This window comes from Aspergillus japonicus (assembly GCF_003184785.1).
Source record: "Aspergillus japonicus CBS 114.51 unplaced genomic scaffold BO86scaffold_28, whole genome shotgun sequence".
Taxonomy (NCBI): domain Eukaryota; kingdom Fungi; phylum Ascomycota; class Eurotiomycetes; order Eurotiales; family Aspergillaceae; genus Aspergillus; species Aspergillus japonicus.
The window spans coordinates 221,134-235,770 of record NW_020291665.1 but is presented as its reverse complement, the minus strand read 5'-3'; the positions used below and the strand labels follow the sequence as shown (position 1 = coordinate 235,770).

The following is a 14,637-nucleotide window of genomic DNA, read 5'->3' as shown; positions in this document are numbered from 1 at the left end:
TATGATAGTCAATTACCGATAGGTCTTCCGACTCTGGCTAAGGTCCCAAGGTGCGATCGAAGCAAGGGTTTTAGCTTTATTGGCTATGAAGAACAAATATTATACATTCGAAGCATACAGAGATGAAAGCCGGGCTTCTTGATCTGGTATTGTGCCGCAACCTGATGAGCGAAAGAACAAGCGACGCGGACACCGGCCACAGTCTACCTCTAGCAAGAAGCGCCCGAGGGAACGTTCTCGCAGTCGGAGCTGGTCTCACCACCGGTGATGTCAACCCCGGACCAGGTCCAGTCGGAGCAGCTGCCGTCACCGCAGAGGATGTAGACCTGAACAGCGTCATCCTCGATCGAGCCGGTGATACCATCGACGGTCACGTCGGTGATGGGGACACCGGTGGAGGGGGTACCAGTAGGGCTGCCGTTCTCGTAGTCCTGCTCGATGACGATACCGTAGTCGGTGATGCCGGAGAGCTGGATGTTGGAGTAGGTAACCTCGCTAACATCACCGGTGTCGCCGTAGATGGTCTTGATGCGAACACCGTTGGCCGAGTCCGTGACGGTCGAGTCCGAGATGGTCACGTTCTTGACGGTGTTGTCATCGCGGCCACCAACGGAGCCGATGGACAGACCGTGGCCGCCGGAGCAGGTACCGCCGGTGAAGAGGATGTTCTCGCCGGAGTTGATGGCGATGCAGTCGTCCTGGTTCTTGACGGTAGCACCGCTGATGTACACGCCAGTACTCTCGCTGATGTCGAATCCATCGGTGTTGTGGCCACCGTTGTCGTCACCGTCGGAGTTGTCGATGGTGATGTCGGTCAGGTAGACATTGGTCGCCTGCACACTGATGGCCTGCACCGGAGTGTTCTTGATCTGCAGACCCTTGATGGTCGAATCCTCGACGTCGTGGACGTACATGAACTTGGGCTTGGTCTTGCCACCGTTGGTGCCCTCGCTGTCCCACCAGCGGGAGCCATCACCGTCGATGACAGCACCATCAGACTGGGTGATAGTGAGCTGCTTGCCGCCGAAACGGATAAGAGGACCATCCCACTCCTCGTAGCCGAAGCTGGTGGTACCCTCGAAAGTGATCTGAAATCGTCAGTTGGGTCTAGACCTAGGGGATGTTATAGGAAGACTTACGGTAGCACCGTCAGCGGCGTCAGACAGGTCAAGGGTCTCTCCGGCGGGCACCTCGATGTTGCTGAGGACGACGTTGGAGCACGAAGAGATGCTCTCGCTAGCCTCGCTGGCAGAGGTGAAAGTGCAGGTAGAAGAGGACTTCTTCACAAGGTCGGACACGCGAGAAGCAGTAGGGGCGGCCGAGACGACGGAGCCGACAGCGGCCAGGCCGAGAAGCTGGAAGGAGTGCATGATGGATTCTGGTCAACAGAAACCGTGATAAAGAGAGAATAAAGGAAGGAATGAGTGTCTGATCAACAGATTCAAAGGAGAGAACGTGGTTGTTGAGACGATCAGAGTAAGAAAAGAAGTAAAGCTTTTATACCGTGAAGGCAGCGTCTGGGTCCAGGTGGCCGATAACAGGTCCCACCCGATATCAATCTCGAACGGCTATCGGGCGCTCCACGGACCTCCTCGAATCCACGCTGTTTCACCATACCCGTTCGTTGGCTCGGCAGTCGGCGTCTCGACGTCTCAGAGAGTCACAATCAATGATGATCGTCGTCATCGAGTCTCAAACAGAATAGCTCGAGTAGAAGGGTGGGCCCTGACTGCCGATCCCATGCCGCACTGCTTCGGCAAATTCGCGGTTCAAATGCAGTGAAAACATCCGACGTCCGAGCCAGTGGGCTTGGCAACTTGCTTAGCAAGTCTTAGTCTTGTGTGACGAGTCTTGTTTTGCTGGGCATGGCATGATACGAAACGAAGCTTTCATCAGTCGTGGCGGCACGGCGCATCGTCATTGCTCAGCGGGCCAACAACCCTGAGGCGGAACGGTCGGAAAGGCCCTGCTTCTTGCCTCAAGAGGCTCGTCTCGAGTACAAAGAGTACGTAGACCTGGTCAGGGTGAGCGGCGTGAGCTGCCCCTGCATACTGCCAAGAATCATCTCCGACTTCTTGGCTCATATCAAACGATATTAAGGGCATTCCTTCCGCTCCAGAAGCGGCTAAGCCACTCGCCGGAAAATGTGCGCTGGCTTTTCTGGCGACAACTGAATCCAGGAGGATTATCTTCCACGAATCTAAAACGTCGCTCTGTCTTCGTGAAGGCTTATGCGGAGAGGCCTGAGGGTTGCCGATCTCGTCTCCATGCTTCGGATGGCCCGGAGTCGAACCCCTTTGTTCAACTTCACACCCGTATATGCGGCGGTTTTTCTGTTCTGGTGCTTTAGCGATGGAAGTATTGCCAACGTTGATGAGCATTGGTTGATATCCTCTCTGTTCATCACACAGGGCTTGAATGCTGTAGATGGCGGGATGGTGGCCGCAGTAAGACTGCCTTTTTCGCTTAATCGCACCTGCCAAAACAAGTCGAAATCCGCAACATGTAATGGGGGTGAGAAGTGTCAGGTGGTGATGCTGATCACAATCATCTATCGCTATCACTATCAACGAGTTTCCAGTATCAGTAGTCATGGAGTGGTTTAGTTTCATCCTGTTCCTCTTGGCCATCAAGGTCAGTTTTTTCACATCACTCACAGCAGCTGATTGCTCGCCCCGCCAGATTCATCAACCCTCTATCCCGGGTATTGAGGTGGTAGCGTCCATGGTCTTCCCTGTGTTTGACATGGAGATTGACGGACTTCAAGTCAATCCGATCAAGCATCGTCGAGTCAGCGTGACCTTCTGCAATGTCAGCCTGACTTACACCCACCCCGGCTGGGATGATTCGATCAACATCAAGGTGGCTGCCTCTCTCGGGTTGGAACAAGCGTCTGCAAGGCATCGGCGGCGACGATTTCGCGGGAACCCGCGGTGACGGTGCCACGGCCTTGGCAGTGGCAGGGGGGTATGCAGCAGTCAGCTCCGACTTGGGGCATGATGCATTCGCCCCGTCGGCACGAGAATGGGCGCTCGATGACGAGTCGGGGCATGTGAACGTGGCCCGGCTGCTGGATTTCTCCTCCGTCGCTCTGTCCGAGATGGCTATTCTGGGGAAGGATATTGTCCAACAATTCTACGGTGAGGTGCCGAAGCGTTCCTACTGGAACGGATGCGCCGGGGGCGGCCGCCAGGGGATGATGCTCGCGCAGAGGTTTCCCGATGCTTTTGACGGGATTCTAGCTGGCTCTCCATCTCTCAGCTGGGCGCATTCTATGCCTGCGAGCTATTGGTCCAACTTTGCGATGCGTGTGCTGAACACCTACCCATCCCCCTGTGTGATGAACGCTATTGCTGCAGAGGTCATTAAAGCCTGCGACGACCGCGATGGAGTCGTCGATGGGATCATTACCGAGCCAGAGCTTTGTGACTTCAATGTGCTTTTCCTGGTCGGCAAGCATGTTGATTGTGGTGACGGAGTTGACGTTGAGATCACGCTTGACGTGGTCACCTTGGCCCAGAAGATGTGGCAAGGCATGCGCGATCAGTACGGTGTGCCTTTATGGCATGGCTTTTCACGGGGCTCGTTATGGCATGGCACCGAATGCTCCTCATCAGAAGCGGTCCACAGTCATAATTGTAGCCCGACACTCTGGCGCGTTGTGATTGACTGGCTGTCGCTGTTCCTCGCGCAGGATCCAGATCTAGATTTATATCAGTTGAAGGTGACATATCCAGAGTTCATAGGCTTATTTCGTCTCTCGGTGGCCGGTTGTCAGTCTATAATCAGCGCCGACTCTCCGGACCTCCACGAGTTCAAGAAGCACGGAGGTAAGATCATTCACTGGCATGGGCTGAACGACGAAAAAGTTGCCCCGGGTGGGTCCAAGGCCTACTATGCAGCTGTGGCAGAGCGTGATCCTGCGGTCATGGACTTTTATCGGTATTTCGAGGCTCCGGGGGTAGGTCACTGTGGCTCGGGCCCGGGCCCTGCTCCTTCGGCCATGATGGCTGCATTGACAGCATGGGTGGAAATGGGAATCGCCCCGGATAGCCTTCCGGCTGTATCAGAAGGTGGGAGTCTCTCGCGAATTGTGTGTCCATACCCATTGGTAGTCACCTACCTGGGAGGAGATCCGGATAAGCCTGAGGCTTTTGGCTGTTGGGGATCAATGGGAGTACCAAGCGATGAGACGAGCTGGCCTTTGTATGGTGAATGGAGTTGGGACGATGTTGAGACAGTAATTTGGGGATAGAGCGTGGGGGAAATATAATAGGTAGGTAGACTTAGGCTTTGGGGGGGGGGGGGTGCTGTGGTGAGAGAGGAGACAGAATTGTGGCAGCCTAGCTATGGAATTGAATCCAGGCTCTTTATGTGAATTGTATGGAAGGAAGACAAGAAAGTAAAAAAGTGAGGGCCGAACGCGGATCGAACGCGTGACCTCGGGATCTGCAATCCTACGCTCTACCACTGAGCTACCGACCCATTTGTTGATACGTCATCAAACAGGACAAACTCTAGGCGGGTGACATAATTGATCATCATCAACTTCGTCCAGCCATGATACATGACCGCCTCCAAAATTCTCATTTCCTGCGGTCACTCCTCTAAAAGTCCGTTGAGAACATTTGAGCTTCAACTTGTCTTGAAGGGGACCTTCGTGCATGGTTGGTTTGAATCGTTTTCGCTGAACAGCCGCAGAATCGCTAATATATATTCGCATCTCGGATCGAACCCACATAATCAAAACGGATTGCAACCACACACCAATAGTATGATCCATCGCCGTACACTTGATTGAAACCGCCCGAGCACATACGCAACCCACAAGTTGACACACAAAAGCACCACAACGAAGATTAATGAGCAAATCGGAAATCCAACCGCTTGCTCCCAGTTTCTGTCGTGGTGTTAATATAATGCTGCCGTTGCTGCAAGACAGAACAAGAGACCATTAGCAGCTGTATCAAGTCTTATGAGCAAATAGTAGGAGTACAAATAGAGAACCCACCTCCTCCGTCATAGCATTCCAGACCTTATCCCTATGCTTGTTCCGCAAAACATAGTACACCTTCGTAAGCAAGAACAACACGATAGCGAGGACGTTGATCCCCAGAAGTACAGAGTTTCCCCGACGGTACTTGGGTTTATCGTCTGTGCGGTAGATGTTGTTCCCGATGATGCCGCCAACTTGGACGAACACTGGATGTAGCAGGGGTTGTCATCGTTAGTACTTGTATCCAGAGGGGCTTGAGAGGGTGGGTTGATTTTCATCAATATGAGATGAATCATTCCGGTACTCTTTTGATGGTAAGGGGGAGTTGGGGGATCGCTCACTGTTGTATAGCGCCGCGGAAATCGTTCGCGTGCCTACGTTGTTCGAGTTCTTCGAGATCCACCCGACCAAAATCGCGTGGCAGTACGGGTAGCACAACAGCGTCGTTACGAGGCCGAAGGTGCCCCAAGCATTGGTCATGGTGCCGGACCAGAAGCGCAGGGCGATGACGCAGGGTAAGGTCCAGATGCTTTGGAGCATGGCGACGAAGGTGCGTTCGTTGAGGTATTCGCTCAGGCGGGTTAGGAGAAGGAGGGTGATAATGTGGCCGACGCTGGAAGGGATGGTGAGGAGGTTCGTGGTGAACTGTGTTTCAGTTTAGTATTGGTTGACCTTGCTGGAGCTGACGATGAGCTGCAGGGGTTCGTGACTCACCGTACTGAAGCCGACGCTCTTGAGTGTGAGGGTTATATAGGCTGAAACAGGTGTTTGAGGGATATAGACGATCAGGCCGAGGATGTAGATGGGCCAAAGGTCGTAGTCGCGCAGAGAGTTCCAAAGGCGGCGCGGGGTGATGGGCTGACGATTGTGCATGTCCCCTGGTGGTGTGGTTTGAGCTTCATGGGTCCGAGAGAAGATGTTGTAAGAGGAATAAAGAGATGCAAATGCTGACCTTTAGAGGGGTCGTCACGGAGGACCCTGTTGACCACGATGCTGACTTCCCGATCTGTGAACCATCCCTTGGGGCGGAACCACTTCTTTGTGTCGACGGCAGAGGCAGGCATGCGAAAGAACGAGGCCAGACCAACGAGGAGCGTGATCAGCCCTTCGATAAGGAAAAGCCACCTGAAGTATAATAGCTCAGTTCACGTCCATGAGGCTCGAGAGGCATGTACTCACCTCCAGCCAGCCATGCCTTGGATGCCTCGCATGTGGAGAACCCCGAATGCGATGAATGAGGTGATAATGGTGGTGGTTGAAAGAGCAGTCCAGAAGATACTAAGTGAAAGGTGAGTATATATGTCACGAGACCAGCGAAGAATGAGTACCTTAAGCGAGTCGGAAGTTCTCGGCTGGTATAGAAGTATGACAACCACAGAACGATATCAGGAATAAAGCCGCCCTATTCAAAGGTTAGAGCAAGGAAAATGATTATGCGGAAAATCTGGTTACCTCGAGAATTCCCAGGAGCGCTCTTGTAGCGTAGAAGGTCCGCTTCCCAGTCAAGCCAGCCTGGGCTGCTGCAACGATAGACCAAAGGGTCATCTGCATCGGGATCCACCGATCAGGGCCCATCTTCTTGGACACCAACTGTGACGGCAACTCTGCAAGCAGAAAGGAGACGAGAAAGATAGTATTACCAGTGTTGTAGTCTAGTCATGTCAGCTCAAGCCTCCAACCTTAGACGACCGATTGTCTTACCATCAGTCGTCAACCCAAGGTCATTCAGCAAATTGTCTGACACCGCTTGGACGAGATTGCCTCTGTCTACCTGAAGACCAAAGAACATCACGCACTAGACACCCAGTCAGTGAGCCAGTTATACAGATAAGCACAACAAATGTTGACATACAGCCCACAGACACACACGCCAGTCCAGTTTGCGAACCAGCGCTTTCTCTTCCTCCGGGGTCCATGTGAGGGTCGGATCAAAGACGTGTCGACACTCGTACTGCGCCTTCTCATAGATCATGGCGTAGCGCTCCGCGACCTCTGGGTCCGCGAACGGATTGTGCCCCTGTAAGTCGGAAGCGCTATCGTTGAACTGCTGTGTCTGCACATAGACGCCATCTTTGCTTCCGACCGAGTCCTGTACGACTGAATGACTCGTCGGGTGTGCACCAACGGACTGCTGGTCGATGTCGCTTGCTTTAGTCATGTTGCGCAAGGCACGTCTCTAAAGGAGCACAGACTGACAATCGCAGGATGTCCAGTTTCCAGTTTCGCGATACCTCATGAGAGGGAGATTGTCTTCAATTTGAACTGTCGACATTTCTAGCACGCCATTGCCAAGCTGGTCGCGTATAGTGCCACAGGTTGATCGAGAACATTTATCGCCGAAGAGCGGCGATATAGCCGGATGCAATGACAGAATGCATGCTATAGAAAGCAAAGTCACCCTGATAGAGCACACCAAAGTCCTTAGTGTATGTACCTCGCCGTGAGCTCGCAATCCCTAGTTCAGATTGTTAAGGGGGGATAGATAAGCGTACTTCAACGGGATTTGTCCAGACATCGGCATTCGCAGCAGGGTTCACCTAGAGGCAACACTCCCCGCTTCTTCGTCTTTGCCAAGTTGTTGGTGCGGCATGAGGGAGCAAAGATAATGTTGCGGTGATGCCTTCAGGGTGAGGATGGCGTCATTGTGAGGGGCTGCCCTTGCTTGCCCATCCCAATTCCACAGCGATGAAAAAGAATGGCTACCTAACGCAGCGCCTAGACTGATGGATTTCTCTAAATTTTTTGGGGTATCTTCTAATCTAAAATCTATACATATGATGAGAATCGGGCTGGTTCACACCGGGCCATTTGTGGGTTCCAGTATCTCGGCGTATCGATTGAGAGAGCGACCTATTAGGTTGACCAGTTGCCATATATAATCTCCTGTAAACAACCTCGCCCAGAGCCTTGTCACAGTTGCACTTAGTCTTGTGTTATTCGACAAGAGCCAGTCGCGGGAAACACCGTGCTGCACTTCCATGACCATCTCTAACACAAACTCAAGCAGCTTGCTCTCTTGTTCAGTCAGACTCGGCTGTGGATTTGTGACCGTCGCCACCTCTAGCCACTTGGCAAGTAGAACGGCACATTCAAGCGAGCACAATGCGTACTGATTGGACCAGGACACGACAAGAGTGTGCGCCACATAGTTTATGCCCAGTTTGATGGGTGTGCTGAGCGCGTGAGCACAGTGTAATGCGGCGCGAGTAAGTCTGTCGCTCCGTTGCACACATAACTCATCCTTCAAGGAACGGGCTATTTCATCCGGATTCCAGGTTTGTAGTCGTCGCGCGGAGCTGAAATCGGCATTGAGACGGATATATGCTAAACGGAGGAGGGCTGTCGAGGTGAAAGAGAGAGGGCCGTGAGGGTTGAAAGGATCAATGGAGGATTCCTGGTTGTGTTCCCAGCACTGACACCAATTTTCCAACGCCTGTTCTAGCGAATTGATCACTGCCGGTGATAAGAAACCACCATTGGAGACGGGAAGGCGACTGGCTTTTTGCATCAACCAAATATTTTGAATCATTGCGTGAATCAATACATAGCCGCCCATTGAGGAGAAGCTTTCTAGGCGACCTTTGGCCCCAGATGATTGTGGAAAAAGAGCATTCAAAGCAGCTTGTAGCTTAGGCTCCCCGCGGCTTTGACTTCTCTCCATAAGCCACTGACTCGCACTCGTCGCATTCCATTCCTTTTCTGTGCAAGGCAAGTCAAGAGTGAGCTCTTCAGTCAAGATCAGCGGTGGTATGTCAAACACAATAGTATGGACGCTGAAAAAACAAAAGACAATCAGCTTCGTCCTCTTGACACATTCGTTGCGGATCCAGCTCTCCCAAGTCCCGTCCTGTGCCGGCAGCTCGTTCAAGCCTCCCTGTCTAAGAAGAGTTTCCATGGTGCTTCGCATGTAAAGAGCCTCGTGATGTGGTGGGTCGCGCTCAAACCAGCATGATACGGACATCAATATAAGAAATGCCTGGATAGTTTCGATGATGTCCTGATCTCTGACCGCCTTGTCGACATGACTTGCCACTTGGTGAGTGGAGCAACCCCACTGGAATTCTCTTCGTACATGCTCAAGAGTGACTGCCCTCGCCACCTTAAATAGTTCCAGGCTCGTGTCAGGCTCGCGGCAGTACTGAGCCCCCAAAGCGGCCATAGAGAGAAGCAGATGCACAGGAGTCGCATCTGTGTCGAGCGTGGCAATGTGCAAAAATGGATAGTGGTCATGAAAACCATTCATGTACCCGCCAAGACAGCGGGATAAGGCGTGTCGCGACGGGACAAACGGGTTATGAACGACGTTGGTATAGTCTGATAGGGATGCAATAATGCGGTCTCTGCATTGCGTCGTTATCGATATTTGGCTACTAGGCTCGCGAGCCTTATAGGGTGCTTGAGTCCTGTCCGGTTGGAGTGATGGCAACTGCGTTCCGTGTCGAGGCAATACGGGTGTGGAAGGTGAGCCAATATTACTGGCTGACTTGTCCTTCGCAACGGTGTGACCATAATCCGAGGTCGCTGTGTCAAAATGAAAGGCGGGAAAAAGAGGAAGTGGTTGGTAAGTGGGTGAGTAAGGATGACTGGGAAGCGGAATGCTATCTAGGAAAGTGGTGAAGTCCTCCCCATCATGAGAGATAGACTGGCCATAGCTGGCGAAGGGTTCGGTAAACCCAGGAGCTTCAGAAGGAGCTGCTGCCGCCGTCTGGGAGTTTGCGACAGTATGCCCGGGAACCGTGTCCGCTAATGCCACTGGAAAGGATGCTGGAGAAGCAGTAGTTATCGGCTGAACCTCCCGAGGAGATGGCGAAACCGGACGACCAGCCACTGCTGATGCTAGTACATTAAGTCCGTCGAAAACTTGGGGAGACGCAGGTTGCGGTGAGCTTGTTGGTGTAGCATCCAGGGCCGGACTGCTGTGAGCCAGGCGTTCGTGACGCGCCAACAGGTCCCTACTGGAGTATTAGCGAGAGTTTCAACTCAAAGTCGAAGATATTAGGTAACTCACTTGCGAGTAAATGACTTGGGGCATTTAGTGCATATGTACGGCTTCTCTTTTGTATCTGCGCCTCGGGGTCAACTGATTTGTAATCACAGATCATGAAGTAACAGAAGAGGGTCTATACGTGAGCGGTCATGACGCTGAAGATGCTCTAGGCGAGCAAATGTCCTGGGGCATCGCTGACATTGGTATGGTTTGGTAGGAGAGCCCATCACAGGGAGGAGTGGGGAGCAGTATTGCGCGCAAGATTGCGAGTAGAATACAATACGAGATTTAATCGTGGAGAAGTTGAAGAGTCCAGAACACGCTGTGTTGTGGAACTGCAGCCAGTGCCGGCGCCACGCCGCACAAGGGAAAGTCCCTTGGGCCTCGGGCCAATCGGCGAAAATGACCGACCAGACAATTAGTCATCATGGATCCGCCTCTAGTTATCTTCCCCACGTTTTTGTTTCGTCGTTGGATTTCCCCATAGCCTGCCAGTTCTAAACACCTTCTCGCCTTTCTTGAACTTGTGAATTCTTCCCTCTCTCAGGCGAGACTGTAGGGTCTACCCCACTGTATGTGGAGAGACTGTCACAGCTAGTTCCATGCGAGAAGCGAGTGGCAGTGTTGAGGTCGACTTCCCTGACATGGACTGGCAATCGTCTTGATTACTGCCTATAGTGCGGAGTACATACCTTTCACAAAAGAGTTTCATTCGGTATACCTCTTAGCATACATCAGGATCTTTCAGGCTCTGATGATCTTCTAGAGCCTTTTTGACTTCCTGCATGCTATTTTGCCGTCGGTGAATCGCTCCACCCATGAAGTTCCAGATCAGTCTGAAGCCTACATCCTGCCTCAGGCAGTAAAATTAACAGGTCCAACATGCTACAGATTCCCTTATTACATTGCTCTGAGCTCATCTTGAGCCAATGATATGTATTCACCAAGATATTAAACCCGAGGTTGGCCCCACAAATGCCAACTGAAGCTGAGGAGTCCTTGGAATCGAAATGCGTCATCGACTCCGATAAGGTTACATTTCCCTCGCACCTTCGAACCGGACAGCTGCCAGCAAGGCTTTGGTGCGCATGAAGTTTACCGTGTTGGTAAAGCGTTGTCTTGCGCTCCTAGACGGTCCTAGGCATTTGCGCCTCACTTTTGAGTCTCTATGCAGGATGATCATGTCTCGTGAGACAATCCCTTTATTATGCTGTTCTTTCAGCCGCCAGACGTTCTCACCGAGGTTTCCACTTAGCATATCCGGTCTTGCAAAATTGATGAGATGACTGCTACTTAAACAGTGACTTGTGCTTTGCGCAGGGAGTTGACTCCCTGATTGTTCAAGCACGGTCTGGTGAATCCTCACACCATCAACAGGAGTTCTTTGACCTCAACTGGCTGATACTAACGCGATAAACCCAAACTACAGATTAGCAGCCACCATGTCGGAAAAGAGATCAAGTAGCGAGTCGAGTGGTTCCTCCTCCCCCATCAGCTATCACAGCGTGCAGCATCAAGATGAAATTCACTCGGACCCGGGAGATCGGCGCCATGCAAGCTCAGACAGCGACAGTTCACCGGGAACTTCCCCGGGCAGCCCGCATTCTACGCAGGTTCATCGCGTTCACTTCGGGGCAGATAGAACGTTCTCATACGGAAGCTGGCAGCCCGGAGTCGGCCCCCTAAGCCAGCCATCGTCTCATCTACGGCGTCGCTCGTCAGCGCATCCATCCATAGACATCACAGAAGCACCTCGAAGACGGAATACGCGGGCTGCAGCTGGTTATAGATGGGAACCGGAGGAACTTGAGGGATCACCATCTCGTGAATCAAACACAGCAGAAAAGAGGTCAAAAAAGACACGCCTCAGAGCTTTTCGGGATACAGTCAAACAGAAGACTGCCCACTGGGCTGCTCGTCTGGGTCGTCCAACAGAAGGCGAGGATGACCTGCAACCAATCGACTATCGTCGTCGCAGCACGGATGTGCAAATTAATCAAGAGGCAGAGGTCAAGGATCAGATTACGTGCAGCTCGGAGGCGCACCGCATTATCCGGGGCTTGACACACGACGATCCCGGGCGTCGCCGAAGCACCCGTAGCGATTCAGTCTTGCATCATGCAATCGATATGCCGCCGGATGATACTGACGAACTTGTTGGAGCAACAGGCGCAGAGAGCCGACCAACCGGAGGGATATTGTCTCACCTGCTACGCCTCAGCGGGGGTCTGGATCAGGTCCACAAATCGACCCGGGGACTCAACATGCCCTCTGGGATGTGGACTCCATTCGGTGGAAGCACCCCAGGGACGACCACTCCTCGCAAGGGAAAGCCGCGATGGTATAAGAAGCCTCCAAACATGTCCACATCCACCTTGGTTGGGGATCCCAGTCACAGTGGCGCCAGCACCCCCATTTCGAACCAGCTCCTCAGTGTGGCCTCAAGGCGACGCGACAAGCATTCTCGACGACGCAGCTTCAGACTGGAAGACGAGATCCAGGTGACTCTCCGCATCGCTGAGATCATTGCACGACAGCGTTACATCATGCAGCTGTGCAAGGCGCTTATGATGTTCGGGGCACCTACTCATCGCTTGGAAGAATACATGCTGATGACCTCCAAAGTGCTTGAGATTGAGAGCCAGTACCTGTACGTCCCGGGATGCATGATCATGGCCTTCGACGATCCCAGCACTCGAACGACGGAAGTGAAGCTCGTTCGCGTTGTACAAGGTGTGAACCTAGGACGTCTCTCCGACACCCACAACGTTTACAAGAACGTCATCCACGACGTGATTGGCATTGAAGAGGCCACTGGAGAATTGGAGGAGCTCATGACCAAGAAGCCGCGGTTCAACAAATGGATCATCGTTTTTGTGTATGGGCTCGCCACGGCCATGGTGGGACCATTTGCATTTAGTGCGCGACCCATCGATATGCCCATCATCTTCTTCAACGGGTGCCTCCTCGGAGTCATGCAACATGTGATAGCGCCTCGCTCTGTCCTCTACAACAATGTCTTCGAAGTGACGGCAGCAGTGCTTACCTCCTTCCTCGCCCGAGCATTCGGCAGCATTCATCGCCCCCACGGCTCGGGCCGGCTCTTCTGCTTCTCGGCCATCGCGCAATCCTCCATTGCGCTCATCCTCCCCGGCTACACCGTCCTCTGCAGCAGTCTAGAGCTCCAATCCCACCAGATCGTCGCCGGCTCCATCCGGATGGTCTACGCGATCATCTACTCGCTCTTCCTCGGCTATGGCGTTACCGTCGGCACCACGATCTACGGATTAATTGACAACACGGCCACCTCCAGCCTCAGCTGTCCGTCGGCCGGCGCTTTCAAGAACCCGTATCTCCAGCGCTTTCCCTTCGTCGCGCTCTTCTCTCTGTGCCTCCTCGTGGTCAACCAGGGCAAGTGGAAACAAGCTCCCGTGATGACCACCATCTCCATGGCCGGCTACGTCACCAACTACTTCGTCTCCGCGCGCCTGGGCAACAACTCGCAGGTCGCCAACACGGTCGGCGCGTTCGTCGTCGGCGTCATCGGAAACCTCTACAGCCGTCTGTGGCACGGCCACGCCGCGGCCGCCGTCCTCCCGGCCATCTTCGTGCTGGTCCCCTCGGGCCTCGCCGCGACCGGTAGCCTGATCGCCGGCGTCGACACGGCCGACCAGATCCGCTCGAACGTCACCAAGAACCACACCACCACATCGACGTCGCAGAACTCCGAGTCCTCGAATATATTGGGGTTCGGGATGATCCAGGTCGCGATCGGCATCACAGTCGGGTTGTTTGTGGCTGCGTTGGTGGTTTACCCGTTTGGGAAGCGGCGCAGCGGGCTGTTTAGCTTTTAGGGAGGAGCTTCGGGTAGTTCTAGTGGTGGCACTGGTTGCTGTTTTATTTTAGCGTGCTTTAGCGTGCATTAAAGACTGGGCGAGCCTTAGCGGGATGGTTGTTTCCCGCGAGAATGCTATGAACGTTATGATGTACTGTACTATCGAGTCGTGTGCTTACATTGGTGAATATCGGACATATCCATGAGACCCATCGAATTGGAAATTCTGGGAAAGTTCGAGAGGGAGAAGAGGTAACACCTATCCCAATTGATATCCCAAATAGGGACTACATCCTGCACCACAAGGCATAGCATACTTAGGCCTTCCTTTCAAGAGGAATACAGGAGGTCGAGGTCAGATTAGACTATGTGCAGTGCAGTACAGTACAGTACACCTCCAAGTCAGGCCTGATGACATGCCCGAGAACTCCAAGCAATCCTGCTATGTATGAGTAGTACGGCGTAGCCAGTAGCACACTACCGAACCCCTGGATCTACAACTCCTCCCGCTTCCCTACGAAAATTAGTTAATCAGGTGGAGGAAGACCCTAGTATCGATCAAGATACACATTATAAGTCAATCTATATAAGAAGAAACGGAATCAAGGCTCGCTCATGCTCATGCTCATGCTCATGTTCATGCTCATGCCAATGCCAATGCCAATGCTCATGCCAGCGCTCAAGCCCAAGCCCAAGCACATGGACCAAGACATCCATCCCACCGAAAGAAAGTAAGTGAACCGGCACTCTCCCTTCCTTCCTCACTCAACTCGACTCAACCCAATTCAAGATGGATAGATCATGAACTAAAAGTCCCAG

At 52.9% G+C, this 14,637-nt stretch overlaps 5 protein-coding genes and 1 non-coding gene across 6 annotated transcripts; 2 read left to right on the top strand and 4 right to left on the bottom strand.

Annotated features, from left to right (window-relative positions):
* Positions 1-209: 209 nt before the first annotated feature.
* BO86DRAFT_314241 (glycoside hydrolase family 28 protein) lies at positions 210-1,370 on the bottom strand (the record flags this gene model as incomplete). Its single annotated transcript, XM_025668037.1, has 2 exons — positions 210-1,088; positions 1,140-1,370. 2 exons carry the CDS (start codon positions 1,368-1,370, stop codon positions 210-212), a joined length of 1,110 nt encoding a protein of 369 aa, XP_025527127.1.
* A 1,366-nt stretch (positions 1,371-2,736) lies between these two features.
* On the top strand, positions 2,737-4,476 carry BO86DRAFT_102791 (tannase and feruloyl esterase). The gene has a single exon (XM_025665871.1). The coding sequence runs from the start codon at positions 2,843-2,845 to the stop codon at positions 4,253-4,255; it is 1,413 nt and encodes a 470-aa protein (XP_025527126.1). The 5' UTR covers positions 2,737-2,842; the 3' UTR covers positions 4,256-4,476.
* Positions 4,414-4,485, bottom strand: BO86DRAFT_t151. Its single transcript has one exon. It is a non-coding gene; the product is annotated as a tRNA-Cys (tRNA).
* Positions 4,486-4,859: 374 nt separating this feature from the next.
* On the bottom strand, positions 4,860-7,154 carry BO86DRAFT_431399 (allantoate permease; the record flags this gene model as incomplete). Its single annotated transcript, XM_025675764.1, has 11 exons — positions 4,860-4,931; positions 5,012-5,202; positions 5,338-5,641; positions 5,711-5,874; positions 5,949-6,121; positions 6,176-6,274; positions 6,325-6,398; positions 6,449-6,648; positions 6,698-6,791; positions 6,864-7,085; positions 7,122-7,154. 11 exons carry the CDS (start codon positions 7,152-7,154, stop codon positions 4,860-4,862), a joined length of 1,626 nt encoding a protein of 541 aa, XP_025527125.1.
* Positions 7,155-7,750: 596 nt separating this feature from the next.
* Positions 7,751-10,409, bottom strand: BO86DRAFT_456658 (transcription factor domain-containing protein; the record flags this gene model as incomplete). Its single annotated transcript, XM_025677179.1, has 3 exons — positions 7,751-9,948; positions 10,005-10,018; positions 10,395-10,409. The coding sequence occupies 3 exons, from the start codon at positions 10,407-10,409 to the stop codon at positions 7,791-7,793; spliced, it is 2,187 nt and encodes a 728-aa protein (XP_025527124.1). The 3' UTR covers positions 7,751-7,790.
* Positions 10,410-11,425: 1,016 nt separating this feature from the next.
* BO86DRAFT_363398 (threonine/serine exporter family protein) lies at positions 11,426-13,837 on the top strand (the record flags this gene model as incomplete). The annotated part of the gene is made up of 1 exon (XM_025669968.1): positions 11,426-13,837. The coding sequence occupies one exon, from the start codon at positions 11,426-11,428 to the stop codon at positions 13,835-13,837; it is 2,412 nt and encodes an 803-aa protein (XP_025527123.1).
* Positions 13,838-14,637: the final 800 nt, after the last annotated feature.

Excerpts from the sequence above, each read along its gene's own strand:
- BO86DRAFT_102791 (XM_025665871.1), top strand. The coding sequence starts at position 2,843 with ATGATTCGATCAACATCAAGGTGGCTGCCTCTCTCGGGTTGGAACAAG.